The sequence below is a fragment of the Nematolebias whitei genome, chromosome 9 (genome assembly GCF_014905685.2).
Source record: "Nematolebias whitei isolate Nwh7 chromosome 9, NemWhi1, whole genome shotgun sequence".
NCBI classification, from domain to species: Eukaryota; Metazoa; Chordata; class Actinopteri; order Cyprinodontiformes; family Rivulidae; genus Nematolebias; species Nematolebias whitei.
In genome coordinates, this window is record NC_056506.1 from 28,326,258 (window position 1) to 28,341,146 (window position 14,889).

At 39.0% G+C, this 14,889-nt stretch overlaps 2 protein-coding genes across 2 annotated transcripts in view; one reads left to right on the top strand and one right to left on the bottom strand.

The window, feature by feature from the left end:
- The first annotated feature begins 1,957 nt into the window (after positions 1-1,957).
- Positions 1,958-12,761, top strand: cdc7 (cell division cycle 7 homolog (S. cerevisiae)). The gene is made up of 12 exons (XM_037681633.1): positions 1,958-1,984; positions 2,178-2,272; positions 2,469-2,555; positions 2,694-2,829; positions 4,899-4,992; positions 5,100-5,242; positions 6,253-6,553; positions 7,096-7,203; positions 10,227-10,372; positions 10,572-10,654; positions 11,521-11,670; positions 12,382-12,761. The coding sequence occupies exons 2-12, from the start codon at positions 2,185-2,187 to the stop codon at positions 12,759-12,761; spliced, it is 1,716 nt and encodes a 571-aa protein (XP_037537561.1). The 5' UTR covers positions 1,958-1,984; positions 2,178-2,184.
- Positions 12,762-13,400: 639 nt separating this feature from the next.
- Positions 13,401-14,889, bottom strand: part of glmna (glomulin, FKBP associated protein a) — a 14,436-nt gene continuing 12,947 nt past the window's right edge. The window contains 3 exon segments of the mRNA XM_037681634.1: positions 13,401-13,582; positions 13,669-13,935; positions 14,016-14,079. Coding sequence (XP_037537562.1) covers positions 13,493-13,582; positions 13,669-13,935; positions 14,016-14,079 — 421 coding nt within the window. The 3' untranslated portion in view covers positions 13,401-13,492.

Below are 14,889 nucleotides of genomic sequence, written 5' to 3' on the forward strand. Positions count from 1 at the left end.
AGATGTTCTCACAACAGCCCCTGGGGGCACAAGTCGACAGGAGGTTGGATTTCTTCCACACAACCGTCTCGTCCGGCGTCAACTCATCTCTCAACACAAGGTAAAGCAAACTAGTTGATTCCAGTTATCTTCTTATATTCTAATATATTCAAATAATTATTAAAACATTTATTATTATTCTGTATTATTCTAATAATTAACGTTTTATTGTGCTTCACAGTTTTACCAAAGTAGTTTTTTAAATGTTATTAATTATAAACTTTTCCTCTTTTTTTACAAACAGCAAAGAGGAGGAAGCTTTCGTTGGCATATTTGATGGCATATTTTAGAAACATTGCTGTTGTCCCTCTGATATGGTAGTCTTTAAACTCCTGTCTTTCTGCTTTGACTTTTATTGTTAAAAACCTCTCAGACTTGCAGGTTAGGTTTTGAATTCATGTTACTCTTTGTTCATATTGTAAACTACACAGGTATGTTGGTTAAATTGTTACTGACGTGTTTTATGTTAGTACCTATTTATCAAATAAAGCATTTGCTCATTGATTCTATCTGTAATAGTTATTTTTGATGTATGAATGAATCCTGTATAAATCCATCCATACAGTAGCTGTCAGAGGTGTGGCACATCTGTCTGTTTATCTAAGGCTGTGTGCATTTGTTTGTTTGACATTTTGTCTTAGATGAACAAAAGATAATTGCATCAAGTAGACTGGAAAGTACAGATACCACCCTAATACTAGATCAAGTTTGTGTTAAACTTTATTAGAAATAATAAATAGTACAATGTGGTGGAACATCAGAGTATTGCTTAGAGCTGTCACCTCTCAGGAAGAAGGTTGCAGAGTTGCCTTCACGCCTGGAGCCTTTCTGGGTGGAGTTTGCATGTTCTCTCCATGAATGTGTGGGTTTTCTGGGTACTCTGGTTGCCACAGACCAATAACATGCATGTTAGGCTGATTGGTAACTCTAAATTGTTCCTAGGTGTGAGTGAGAGAGTGAATGGTTGTTTGTCCCATTTGTCTCTATATGGGTCCCTGTGACAGTCTTGCGTCCTGTCCCCCGCCTCTCACAGTGACTGCTGGAGGTAGGAACCAGCTGCTCACAACCTGGAAAGGAGAAGTGGGTAAAAAATTGAATGGATGGATAAATAATACAACAGAAGTTGCTATAAATTAGTCAAGTTGAAGAATGTAACCAATGAACATGAAGTACCACATGAACAGGTAAAAATTTGTCGGGATAACACAATAATAATAATATATTTTTTATAGTTTATTGACCTTTTGACTGCTAGAAACTTAAACAAAATACTTGTCGAGTTTAACCTACAACGTAAAAATATATATAATTTTTCATTTGTTGATGTAAACTTAGTGTCAAGTAAATAAAACTGATAATAATTTCCTGCAGATTAATTCTACTTTATGAATATCAAAGAAAATGTGCTTCTAAAGCAATTGTAAGTTGCAAAATATTTTGGGATTTATGTAAATACAGAAATGTTGCTGGGACATAGTCAGAGTAATTAACCCAGGAGTTTTAAGACGATAATCTCTGTGTATTTTTGTCCAGTTAGGAGTTCTTGAGATAATTTTTGACAGGTAAAACCAAGTTTAGGCTCAATGTGTAATTATCTCCATATTTTTCTCAGGTTTATATTCACGTATTGAACACAACTGAGCAACAAACAAGTTAAATTTTATGCGAGAAAAAAACATCTAATCTGCGTGAGTCACAGACGCTTCGTGATTGGATGATGTCAGTCACGTGGTCAACGCTTACTCAACGCGAGATGTCCTCGACGTCACTTTTCGCGCGTAGTTTGTTGGCGGAAAACGATCAAATAAAGTTTTAACGACGTTTATTAAACTACCGAAACTACATTAAAACCCGTTCAGTTCGCTTTAAATCGGTAAAGACGGCTGTAAGATGAGTTTATGAAATGTTCCTCGGCTGAGCTGCTGCTCTTTACAGCCAACCAGAGGTGAGTTTGTTTCTGTTCGTAGCAGCTTAGCATTACTGATGCAACATTAACCTGAAAGTTTGTTTAGCAAATACGATTTAAATGTGAAGTTCAACTTCGTTTTATTTAGATCTGTTGGGCGAAAAGTAATCCAATTACAGTAAATGTGTGTCAAACATGGATGTTTCTGGTAATTTGTTTCCTGAATGTTTAGTTTTCAGATGGAGTTTTCTCCTGTCTCCACTGAGGATGTGAACACTGAAGGATGCATAAAGTCTGACACATCTCACAGGAAAAGAAAAGTCTCAAGTAAAACATGTTTTTAAGACGATCAACCACATGAACTGATCTCATCAATACCTCATTATATTCTTAATGACAGTTTTATTAAAACGCAGTAAATGTGAAATTAAGAAAATACCTGTTTTTTTTATTTAAGTTGAATATTTTTACTCAGGTGTTTACTGTAAAGTGGTTGCGTGTTTAATGGCACTTCTCTTTTCAGGGGATGTGGAGTTGGAAATCGAGCTCTTGTACAAAGCTGTTCCTCAGCTGGCCAAAGTTTTCCGCATCATAGACAAAATAGGAGAAGGTACACGGTCAGCTTTCGTTTGTGTTTGATTCGCTGTGAATGATTTAGGGTTGTATTTGTAAGAGATATTCGTTCACCATAATTAATTTGACTGCGAATGCAAAAGTGAAGACTGCACAATGTGTCTGCGTGCGTTAGGAACATTCAGCTCGGTGTACCTGGGTGAAGCACAGATGCAGGATGGGAGAAGAGAGATGTTTGCGTTGAAGTACCTCATCCCAACCAGCCACCCCACACGCATTGCTGCAGAACTTCAGTGTCTGACTGTTGCGGGGTGAGTCCAGCATGTTTCACTGAAATGTGCTCTGTCACACTGAAGGGATATGTGCGTTGATTTGAAGTGTTGTTCTGTGTCAAGATTATGAGCAATTAACGTCTTACCTGTTGCAAATAGCTTTTTGGACTAACTCACTTTGGATAAATCGCGTTTATTCCAACACGACTGATGAGCAGCTAGCCCAAACACAGCAAACACCAACGTGGATAGTTGTAGTCCTAAAAAACACAACTCCTAAATTTTATAACTGCTTATGCGAATGCACTTTTACATAGCATTCTATGGAATATCATAGTATTCCTGCTGAAGTACCCCGCAATATTAAAATAACACAAAACGGACTGAGATGTAAAGGTTTATCTGTTAGCGTTCGTATGAATTGCTATGAAAGTTTGAAGACTGAAGTTCATTTAAGAAGGTAAAATGGTTGATTTGTGGAGCGGTCAACGAGCAGAATTGTTTCCAAATCAGATTGTGCTACTTTAAAATTACTCCAGTTTTTCAGTGTTCATGCAAAAGATTCATTTAAATTTTTACATCACTGTCATTATTACTGCTGCATTATACTTCATTTTAGCATAAGTTTGAAATTTTTGCTAAAAAGGACACGCATCAAAATGTCAAGAAATTGTCATTTAGGTTGTTTTACATTCATCTTTTGTTTTATCTTTTTCTTTGTTTGAAATGTATCAACAATTGAAAACTACTGAGCACCCTTGATAAAGGGGAGTTACTACAACGATTGAATTTAAACTTTTCTATTGGCTAACATTTTTTGTGCTTAATAAGTTCCCAAGATAAAGAACAAACGCAGAGCATTTATTTAGCTTTAGTAAAACCCAACCAAAATATTTTAAAGATCGAAGCACTTTGCCACAAATCCTTTTTCTTTCTTCTTAACGCTGATTGGCTGCTTACAACCTCTCACAACTGACCTGAAGTAAAGGAGGCTAAATGGAGTTATGTACTTTATGAAATTTATAGACATTTTGCACCAATATTTTATTATATTCAATTCAGTTTATTAATATAATGCCAAGTCACAACAGAAGTCATCTCAGGGCACTGAACAGAAACATTCATATATAAAAATAACAATTTAACATTATTTATCTGAGGAGCAGACTTTTTTTGAGTTTAACTCCATCACAGACTCATCTTGAGCAAGCATGAAGGTGACAGTGGAAAGGAAAAACTCCCTCATGAGGATGAAACCATTATCAGAACAGGACAAGCGGCCATCTGCTTCTTTGTTTATACATCTTTGAACAAACTGACAGCTCAGGAGCTGAAAATACAACAATAAAGCCATAGTGTTACCGACTACAACAAGTACATTTTTTTTCTCTTTTTTTGTTAATGTTGGAATAATAATAAAAAAGATGAGTTTTTGTTTTTTAATGGGGAATAAAAGAAAGAACATAAGAGTAGTGACTGCATAGTATTTGTCGGGGGTTCTAATAATATTCTTATTAAAGTCCATGATTTATGGGGCGGCTGTGGCTGAGTGGTTAGAGAGGTTGCCCTCTAATGGGAGAGCTGGAGGTTTGATTCCACCAACAGTCACGTGTTGAAGTGTCCCTGAGCAAGACATTGAACCCCTCATTGCCTCAGAGTGTCCCATCAGTGTATGAATGTGATAAAGCTCTGATTGGTCTTTGTATAGATCTAGTAGAGTGCTGTATGAATGTGTAAATGAGGCACAGGTTGTAGTGTAAAGAGCTTTGAGTGTCTTGATAAGATAGAACGATGCTATATAAGTACAGCCTGTTTTCCATATTTTAATTTATTTCCATAAACTCCTGTGTATTCCCATGGAAAGATCCCAACTTTGAAAATTCCTGGAATTTCACAGCCCTAAATAGGAGGGACGCCAGGGAGTCGAGTTTGTGGCAAAAACTTGTTTCTTAAAAGTCTTAAGATCTCATCTCGTTCTTATCGTGTGGCGTCTTGTTTTGTCTCGTCACGTCTCAACGTATAGATCTTTCTGTAGAGGTTTTAGGACGTGAATCTTATGGATCTGTACCAACAACGCTGTAACAGCTGTGCTCTTAATGTTCCTGCAGGGGCAGGGAGAACGTGATGGGGGTGACGTTCTGCTTCAGGAAGGAGGACCGTGTGCTGATTGTTATGCCCTACATGGAACACCAAGCTATTGTGGTACGGACGTCGTTGCACGTCTGTTTTTTGTTTTATCATTTTACAGATATGAACTTGACTTATTGTTGCATTTTTCAACATTTTATTAATCACAACATGTTTTTCAGGACGTTATTGGGTCACTAAGCTTTGAGGAGGTCCGCCTGTACATCTACCACCTGCTAAAGGCCCTGAAACACATCCACCAGTTTGGTATCATTCATCGGGACATCAAGCCAAACAACTTCCTCTACAACAGGAAGAGTAAAAAGTTTGTATTTTCACCTTTCTTAAGTTCTCCGTGATTATAACCATTAAGCCTAATTTTTCTTTTATCTTTCTGACATTTTAACATTTTCTGGTAAAATCCTGATGATTTGCTTGGTACAAGAATCATCACGTCGTGCATGTTAAATAAGTTTCATTTACTACACCTACTTTGTAGTGAGAGTAGGAATCAGGTGGAGGAGATTCTGAAAGTTTGCTGTGAAGAAAAGAGGATAGAAGTGAGAATCTGAGTGATTGAGAGGGAGACGGGTGGAACAGCAGACAGGACTGGAGGTACTGAAGACAGATGAGTTCAAGTACATGAGTTTTCAAAATAAAAATAGAAAACCAGCGTTTCTGAAAGTTACTGGATATTTCTTACTTTAGTTAGTACTTTACTGAAAAATGTTGGATTGTATACTTGGATTATTGAGCATGGACTTTGTTGTTTCTTACGTTAGCTTTGTATAAAAAAAATAAACTAATAGCACGTCTGCTTTTTGGTAAAGCTCTGGGGTTACCAACTTATTTAAGTAGGGAACACAGATAACAGTGTTTGTAATGGCGTCAGTAAAGTGGCTTTAATCACTTGACATTAATCATCCATGTTTCAAAACAACCAAAAAAAGAAACAAAATTCAGATTTACATGTTGAGCATATAAATGTCAGCCTTGTTTGTCTGTTAGCACAATATCGGAGGAACCACTGGACACTGGTCTTATTAAGACTTTCAGAAATTAATCTTTAAACATTTGATTAATTTATAGTCAACCCCAATTCAAGATGGCTGCCACAGCCCATTGATTTAAAAAAGGACAATTCAGGCTTTAACTCATTTAATTGTTCAGATTTTGAGCTAAGATCCGATGCTGTAGCAGCTGAGAGTCTTGTGTAACGTAACATTTTTCTCTCTTTCAGTCCTTTTTATCAGTTTACAGTTTGAAATGTTCAGAAGTCTCCCAGAAAGCGTCAACGTTTATACATCCATGCTGACGCCGTGTCTGTTTATGCAGGTATGCTCTGGTGGACTTCGGCCTGGCTCAGGGCACGGCTGACACCCAGATCGAGCTGCTGAAGGTGGTGAGGCCGAGGTCGTCGCAGAAAGGTGGAGGGACTACGGGGAAACAAGAAGCTGCACCCCGGAGCAAAGCACCACCTAAAACCACCAGCACGGCCTCAACTTCACTGCCTCCACAACAATCACTGCCTGCTTCCTCCTCCTCTTCCTCCACGTCCTCATCGGCCTCTGGGAAAACTCTGGTTAAACGAGCACGCCCCGTCCCCACACTCGGCTCTCACACAAAACTCACAAAGGTGTCTCACTGATCTGGTTGTGTCAGCCATTTTCACAGATCCTCTATAGCAGGGCTATTCAACTGGCGGTGACTTCAATCTGGCCCACCAGTTGGGTCTGTTTATTGCATTTATGATTCAGTGCAATAAAATAAACAAATTTAAAAAGTGACAGATCATTGTAATACTTACCCTGATGCATGCTCAATAATCCAGGTAGAAAAATCTAAAAAAAGTTCTGGACATTCAAAAAAACAAAACAAAGCAAAAAAAATCTAGATACGTTTCGTCTTTCATCCGAAAGACTTCTTCAGTCTCAGCCTCAGACTGAGGAATTATTGAGCATGCATCAGGATATTGTAATACTTAGTTTATTTACAGAGTGACTTTAATTGCTGGATGCCCCTGAGCTGCTGCTTTCAGAAACTGTGGCCCGTGAGCAGTTCAGTTGAACAGCCCTGCTCTATAGTCACTGCTCAGAGGGACTGGACTTCCTCAATGGCATCTCTTCATGATGTTCTTCCTGGTTTTCTAACATGTTTGTTTTTGTTTGTTTACTTTAGGAACTGACGGGACTACGTAAAGTCCCACGACCTGTGTTTGGAGAGAGAAATCTGAACAGCTGTGCTCCAGTTCGCTCCACTACGAAGCAAGCTGCCAGTAAAAAGGAGGTAAGAAAAGTGAACAAGTAAAAAAAGGAAAAGTTGTTTTATTTATTTATTTATTTATTTTGAGAACAAGCCTGAGGTATTGTATTAACATGCCTGTGATATGCATTTCCTACAAATACAAAAAGTGGAAGAAAACGTCTTGATATTTAAGAAATTTGGCAAAATACACATGAATTTACAATTTTGTCTCATAGCTATTATGTTTTCTTTGGAACCTGGCACAGCCAAAGTGATGATGATGATGATGATGCTTGTATATTGGGTGCTCTGACATCCCAAGTTCAAGCTAAAAGCTCGAGGGTGACCTTCGAGAAGGACTTGACGTTTGATAAACGTATATCCGCGGTATTCATGGCCAGCTTTTTTTTAAGTACGTCTTTTAGCCAAGATCAAGCATTTTTCAAATCGTCTTGACCTGGAAAAAAACCATTCATGCTTTTATCAGTTTGTAATGGTTTGTAAGTAGGAATCTCCCAGTCCTCCACCAGATGCCTTCAGCTGGTCCAAAACACTGCGGCCCGACTCCTAACCAACACTCCCAGACATGAGCACATCTCTGTGTTATCGTCTCTCCGTTTGCTTTCCTGTCTGTTTTTAGAATTGATTTTAAACGTTAATTGTCCACTTTTAAAGCTCAACTGTCTTGCCACACCTTATTTAGCTGGTTTAGTAGGTTTCCTTGAGCTTGAGAGGACCTTAGGATCAACTAATACATTTTTACTGTTTGTCCCAAAGTCCAAATACAAACGTTGGGGTGGCCGGGTCTTCTTGGTCGCCGCACCCAGACTCTGAAGCCAACTACCTCATGACGTGCTCTCCATCACTGATCTGGGCCTTTTTAAATCTAATTTAAAAGCTTTTTATTCAGGCAGGCTTTTAATACCTAGTGGCACTCTGGCAGTTTTGTCTTTCTACGTAGGTTTTATTGATAGTTTTTAACTTTTGTGCTGTGAAGTGCTCCGTGCACCTTTTTATGGCTGCTGTAAAGAGCTCTATAAATAAATGTTGATTGTTTGTTTTTTTGTTTTTGTTTTTTACAGGAAGTGACATAATAAGGAAACTCTTTAAAAAGGGGAGTTCCCTGGTGTTTGTTTATAGAAACAGTATTATTGAACTCTGACTTTTCTTTGTCTCTCTAATAGTGACCAAAAATACTGTATTTTCACTGTATAAGTCACTTTTTTTCTTCATAAATTAGCATGCCTGCGACTTATACAGCGAAGCGACGTATTTGTTTTTTCCCCAATATTTATAATTAATTTTTGGCTGTGATCTGACTATTTAATTTATTCTGGCATATAAAATATTGAACACTACCATTTTCAGCCACTAGAGGGCCCTCGACTAATATGGCAAGCCAAGTGTCTCATTAATAGGTAAAAGTGTCTATTAATGAGACACTTGGCTTGCCATACTAAGCTACTTTCGTCTTGCTCCGGAACTCCTGGAGCAAACGTCAAATCAGCTGCATTTCGCTTAGGGATGCACCGATCTGCTGCCTTTTTTTTTTTTTTTTTTTTTTTTTTTCACTTCCAATCCGATACTGATATCTGCTGCTTGATGCCGACCGATACCGATCCGATACAGAAAAGCAGTGCTGAATTAACAAAAATGGCTAAATCATGTCATGTGGACCTACAGGTCCACATGACATGATTTAGCCATTTTTGTTGTCTACCTGGATGATAGATCTTACAAACCCAGTGCTGAATTAACTTCAAACATTTGTTTTGTTAAACGCAGACATTAATTTACTGAATTACAAATTTATTGAAAACTCTGAGCACACTTAAACACACCAAGAGCTTCACAAGCTTTGTCAAACGTGTAAAAACAACACAACTTTAATTTGTTCAGCCAGTAGGCTAGCATGTGACGTCACAAAGTATAGAATTAGTGAAAAGATCTGCTCAGTCATGGATCGGTCACATTGTCGCGATATCTGTATCGGATCGGTGCATCTCTAATTTTGCTGCAGGTGAAATGCAGCTGATTTGACCATTAAAGTGCATTTATTAAGGAAAAGTTCAACTGAGACACACCTTTGCTACAATGTTGAGCAAACAATAATTGTTTTTAAGTGTTAATCTTGTTAAATTCTTGTTAAAGTCCTCTCGTACATGCTCCTGCGGCCGCCATTTGGCAGCCCATCAATTTTTGCCACAACACCGGTCCACATTTCTGGGTTGTCTGCGGTGACACATAATAGACACGAGGTATACGGCGAAGCGACGTATGTTTTTCCCACTTTATTAGACGTATTGGAACTGATGCGACTTGTACGGCGGCAAGTACGATAATCTAAAGAACCATCAGATTCTTCTCTGTCTGTGTGTCAGGAGTTGTAGCAATGCTCCGTTCACACGCAGCCATTCCTCTTTGTCATCACTTCCTGTTACTGTGCACGCAAATATGTCAACAACTGTTCATCTTAGTGGCATGATTATTTTTCACTGTTGTTCTTCCAAAAAAAAAAAGCATGTTGTTATTATGAGATTTTGATATGACAGTCACTTTAAGTTGCTGTGCTCCTACTGTAGAAATAACTTCATTTTAGTCATTACCACTGCCAGAGGCATGGGGCAATAATAAAATGGCTCCCACAGCTAAGCAACCTCAGCAAACACAAAAATGGCTGTTGCTCAGTCAGTTTGACAGATATTAAGAAATAAAATTTGGTGTAGGTGAGAGTCAGTCACAGCCCCATACTCATGAGTGACACATTTTTGTGTTAACTGTTAGTCAGCACTGTTTGTCTGTTAGCAAAATATCGCAAACAAATTTTAATTATACTCACAACGTATGCACACTTTAAGTTTATGAGATCTCACAATATCATAGCAGATCACACGTAACTTAATTTACAAAATGTGACCTAAAACGTCTGCCATGAAATGTGGCGGGTGATATGCATTCCTCTAAGAAAAACAGTTCTTGTCAAAATAAAAGAAATGGATACCTAAAGGTTTTCTAATTTGCTTTAAAGAGCAAGTATTCACGCTCTCTCGTTACTTTATCTCAAGCTCAGAAAGCCTGCGGATCTGGCCCCCCAGGGCCCGCTGCCTGTCAGGACCCAGAGCAGCAGTCAGAAACCACAGAAGGCCTTACAGCCGGGCCTCACATGCAGCTGCTACCTCACTGACCGAGTCTGCAACATCTGCATGGCCAGGTAAAAAAAAATCATCAAACATAAAGCAGTTCCTCACATTGAGCATGAACTTTGTTGTTTCCTCAAATTAGTTTTCAGTTTTACTGTGAATATCAAAATAAGACTGTGTCAAATTCATAAAGAACAATTCCATCACTAATCAGAGATTTGTTGTGCTAAGTCTTGGTTTGTTGTTTCCTCACCCTTCTTTTGTTTGAAGGAAACAGCAGGTGGCACCCAGAGCTGGGACTCCCGGTTTCAGAGCGCCTGAAGTCCTCACCAAGTGTCCCAACCAAGGCACAGGTTAGTAACCTCAGTTGTGTACAGCACTGCTCTGAAGCTGCAGATTAAAAAGTGGGCAGGGGACCGTGAAATGTGGGGGAGATTCACAAAGAGTGGACTGCAGCTGAAGTCATTGCTTCAAGAATCAGGAATGCAAAGGAATGCAACCGCTGAAACCCATGTCTTGCATATGTCTGAGCGTGGTGGTTCTGGAAGTAATGACTTCAGCTGCAGTCCACTTTTTGTGAATCTCCCCCACATTTTGGAATGGGTTTGTGTCACCATCCTCTCCAGGGTGCAGTTATCCCTATTGCTTGTACACTTTTTTTCTACCACATCTTTTCCTTTCTTTCGCCTCTCAATGTGTCAATGGTCACCTTTTGGAGAACTGTCATGTCAGCAGTCTTCCCCATGATTGTGTAGTCTACAGAACTAGACTGAGACCATTTAAAGGCCTTTGCAAGTGTTTTGAGTTAATTAGCTGATTAGTGTGGCACCAGGTGTCTTCAATATTGAACCTTTTCACGATATTCTAATTTTCTGAGTTACTGAATTTGGGGTTTTCGTTAATTGTCAGTTATCATTATCAACATTAAAAAAAAAACATTTGAAATATATCAGTCTGTGTCTAATGAATGAATGAATATAATATACACGCTTCACTTTTTGAATGGAATTACTGAAAAAAATCAACTTTTTCATGATATTCTAATTTCATGACCAGCACCAGTAATCAAATATGTATACATTTCTTCAGAAACAATCATGTCTACATCAAGATGCATAAAGCAGAGATTGTAACCCCCACCTGTACTGATGAGGCCAGCCAATCTGCAGAAAGAGCAGCGTGGCTCTTGTCGTCACTAACGTTCTCTCCCGTTCCTCAGCCATAGATGTGTGGTCAGCTGGAGTGATCCTGCTCTCACTTCTCAGCGGTCGGTACCCGTTCTTTAAGGCCAGTGATGACCTGATTGCCCTCACTCAAATAATGACTGTACGAGGCTCCAGAGAGACCATCAGGGCAGCCAAAACATTCGGTGTGTATTAACTTTTTTTTTTTTTTTTTTACTTGGGCTATTCATTTAGATTAGTCCAGTCTCTAGAATGAGATTCTGACTCAGCTTTGTGTGGAGAATAAAGCTGTTCTGGTGGTTTGGATCATTTGATACAGCTGATCACAATATTCTATTACAGAGGCATGAATATGATATTGGGATTACAGGAACAGCTCTAAATTGTTTTAAATCACATTTATCTGATATGATTCCAATTTGTAAATGTAAATAACGAATCTTCATACATCAAAGTTAGTCATGGAGTTCCTCAGGGTTCACTGCTTGGACCAATACTCTTTACCTTGTATATGCTTCCATTAAGTAAAGTTATTAAACAGCATGGGATAAATTTTCATTGTTATGCTGATGATACACAATTATATCCGGCCATGAAACCCAATGAATCCAATCAGCTACTTAGACTACAAGCATGTCTTGAAGACATAAAAACCTGGATGACCCTAAATGTTCTGCTTTTGAATACACATAAGACTGAGGTTTTAGTTTTTGGACTCATGCTTGGTCAGGGTGAGTCTGTGATGAAGTAAGATTCAAAGCAGTCTGCTCCTCAGATAAATAATGTTATTAATTTAATTTTTATGTATGTGAATGTTTCTGTTCAGTGCCCTGAGATGACTTCTGTTGTGACTTGGTGCTATATAAATGAACTGAATTGAATTGAATCTTATTTAGGAAAGGCATTGGTGTGCAGTCAGGAACTTCCTTGTCAGGACCTCCGAACGCTGTGCGAGACGCTTCGAGGAAGCGGGTCGTCACGCAACAACAAAGTCACTCCAGCTGCAGAGGCCAAGTGTTCAGAGAAGATCCATGATGAGACTCCCACCCACCGGCCCGCTGACCCAACCCTCCATCCACACAGAGACGGAGAAACTGCAGCCTGCCTCACAAAGCAGAGTTCAGTATCAGATAGTGAGGTGGAGGAAGACGAGCTGGGCTGGGACACAGTCCCTGATGAGGCCTATGAGCTGTTGGATCAAATGCTGGACCTGAACCCTTCCACTAGAATCACAGCTGCTGATGCCCTGCAGCACCCTCTGTTCAACGATCTGTGACTGTAGCAGCTCACAAAAGCTTTTATGGTAATTCTGGTTAATAAATGTGTTTGTTTGAAAATCAACAAGCATTTCAACCCCTTGCATTGTTTTTAAAGGGATGACCCAACAACTACCTTCTTATTAAAGCGTGAACTGACTGAAAGGGCTTTTATTCTGAAGGGTTGCATGGATATTTATGTGCTGAAAGCTGTTGTGTGGGTCACTCAGTTTTATTCATTAACCTTGAAATCCGGCCTTTTTATAACAAATGAAAATGGCTGATTATCACCTGCAGGTGATGAAAGTTTTTGCCCTTGTCTGTCTGACATCAGTAAAACTCAAAGTAATCCTTACTTGCGCATCTACAACTGTTGGGGTTAACCTAACTCAAGGAGGCTGCCACAGCTGACATGAAGACATGTAACTCTTTCAGTTTAACACTGAGCTATAAGTTGGTGTGTGTGTGTGTGTGCGTGTGTGTGTGCGTGTGTGCGTGTGTGTGTGTGTATAAAAACCTTTTATTCTGAGTTAATTTAGGAAACATAACATGTTTATTACATATGAGTTATCTAGTTCCAGCTTCAGAAAATATTACAGTGAAATTACAAGAACAGACAGTTTAACCTTGTGTACAAACAACATTTATATTAAAATAAAAAACAGCAATGCATAGATTGATATAATCATTCAAAACCCAAATAATCTAACACTTTTCTCTAGGCCCTGAGATGTTGAGGGCCTCCTGCAGATTACAGGCTGTCCTTCACCTCGATGAGTTCTTCTATCCGCACCAACACACTCTCGATCATGTCGAATGTGTGCAGAGCTGAGTGTAGAGCCTGAAAAGACGAGTTCAAATCATTCGGTTCTCTGGTTACAGTCATGTCATCTGAACAGTCACACTCCGTATGAAGCAGAGACTCACCTGAATCTGAGATTCTGAGGTCATTTTTGGCAGCTTCTCTCCTCCAACAGACACAGACAGGACAGACTCTGGAAAACAAACATGCTTTCAGAGGAAGGAAAACTCAGCATCTGTGTGTTTCTGACAGCAAAACTGACCTGTGGTCTTCTTGCTGTCCATGGTGTCATGCAGCTCCCTCTCGTAGTGAGCTCTTGACATGTTCAGCCCAACACGCAGTGGCTTTATGAACGTATCTTCTATTTTATACAGTTCTGTCCAGATACCAGTCTGGTGTGGGAGGAGTTGAATACACGTGGTTAGCTGAAACCAAAGAGCAATGAAAACTTCAAACCTTGCTGTACACTCACCTGGTTCTCTGTGACCTTATCTCTGATGACCAGATATCGCAGCAGGTTCAAAGACTCCATTACTCTAGAAAACAACACACCAAAGGTGATCCCTGTCTCCTCTGAGGGATCTGTACAACTTGCAACCAGACCAACAGGTCCAAGCATCTGTGGGTAAGAGATCCTGACCTCTCATTGCCCCCAACAGAAGCTTTGGCTAAATCTATTTACCGACTATTGAGAATTAAATTTATTATCTGGCTGCTAGAGTTCTAAAGAGGTTTATACATTTTTTTCCAGTTTTAGCTTCTAGTCAGGTTCAGAGTAGAATTTAACACACAAAGCTCTTAACAATCAATATATTAAATAATAATCGTTTTATTTAAAAAGCGCCTTTCAGGACACTACAGTAAGAAACATATTAAGATTGTGTAAAAACAAGCACAGTGCAAAGATCAACAGGAATAAACTGAAATATAAAATACAGCAAAGTTAAGGATAAGCGAGTCAAGAGAGATCGTTAAAGATCGTATCGTTCAATGTTTTCCAAACCAAGCACTTCGGTGTCAAACTGCAGATCTGCTTGTGGTTCCTAGAGTTTCTAAAAGTAGAATGACAGGCAGAGCTTTCAGTTTTCAGGCTTTTCTCTTGTGGAATCAACTTCCACTTCTGTTCGTGAGGCTGAAATTGTGTATTTTTAAGACCAGACTTAAGACTTTTCTTTTTAATAGATCCTATAGATTGGTGTTGGCTTGGGTTTCCAGAGCTATTCCTAAATTCTGCTGCTATAGGCTTAAACTGCTGGAGGACAAACTGACCACAACACTTCACTCTGCATCTAAAAAAATTAAATCTGGTCCTCTGGACATTCAAAAAAAAAAAAAAAAAAAAAAAA

Excerpts from the sequence above, each read along its gene's own strand:
- cdc7 (XM_037681633.1), top strand. The coding sequence starts at position 2,185 with ATGGAGTTTTCTCCTGTCTCCACTGAGGATGTGAACACTGAAGGATGC. Across the intron at positions 7,204-10,226 it reads AAGCTGCCAGTAAAAAGGAG|CTCAGAAAGCCTGCGGATCT; the intron begins GTAAGAAAAGTG and ends CTTTATCTCAAG. Across the intron at positions 10,655-11,520 it reads GTGTCCCAACCAAGGCACAG|CCATAGATGTGTGGTCAGCT; the intron begins GTTAGTAACCTC and ends CCCGTTCCTCAG.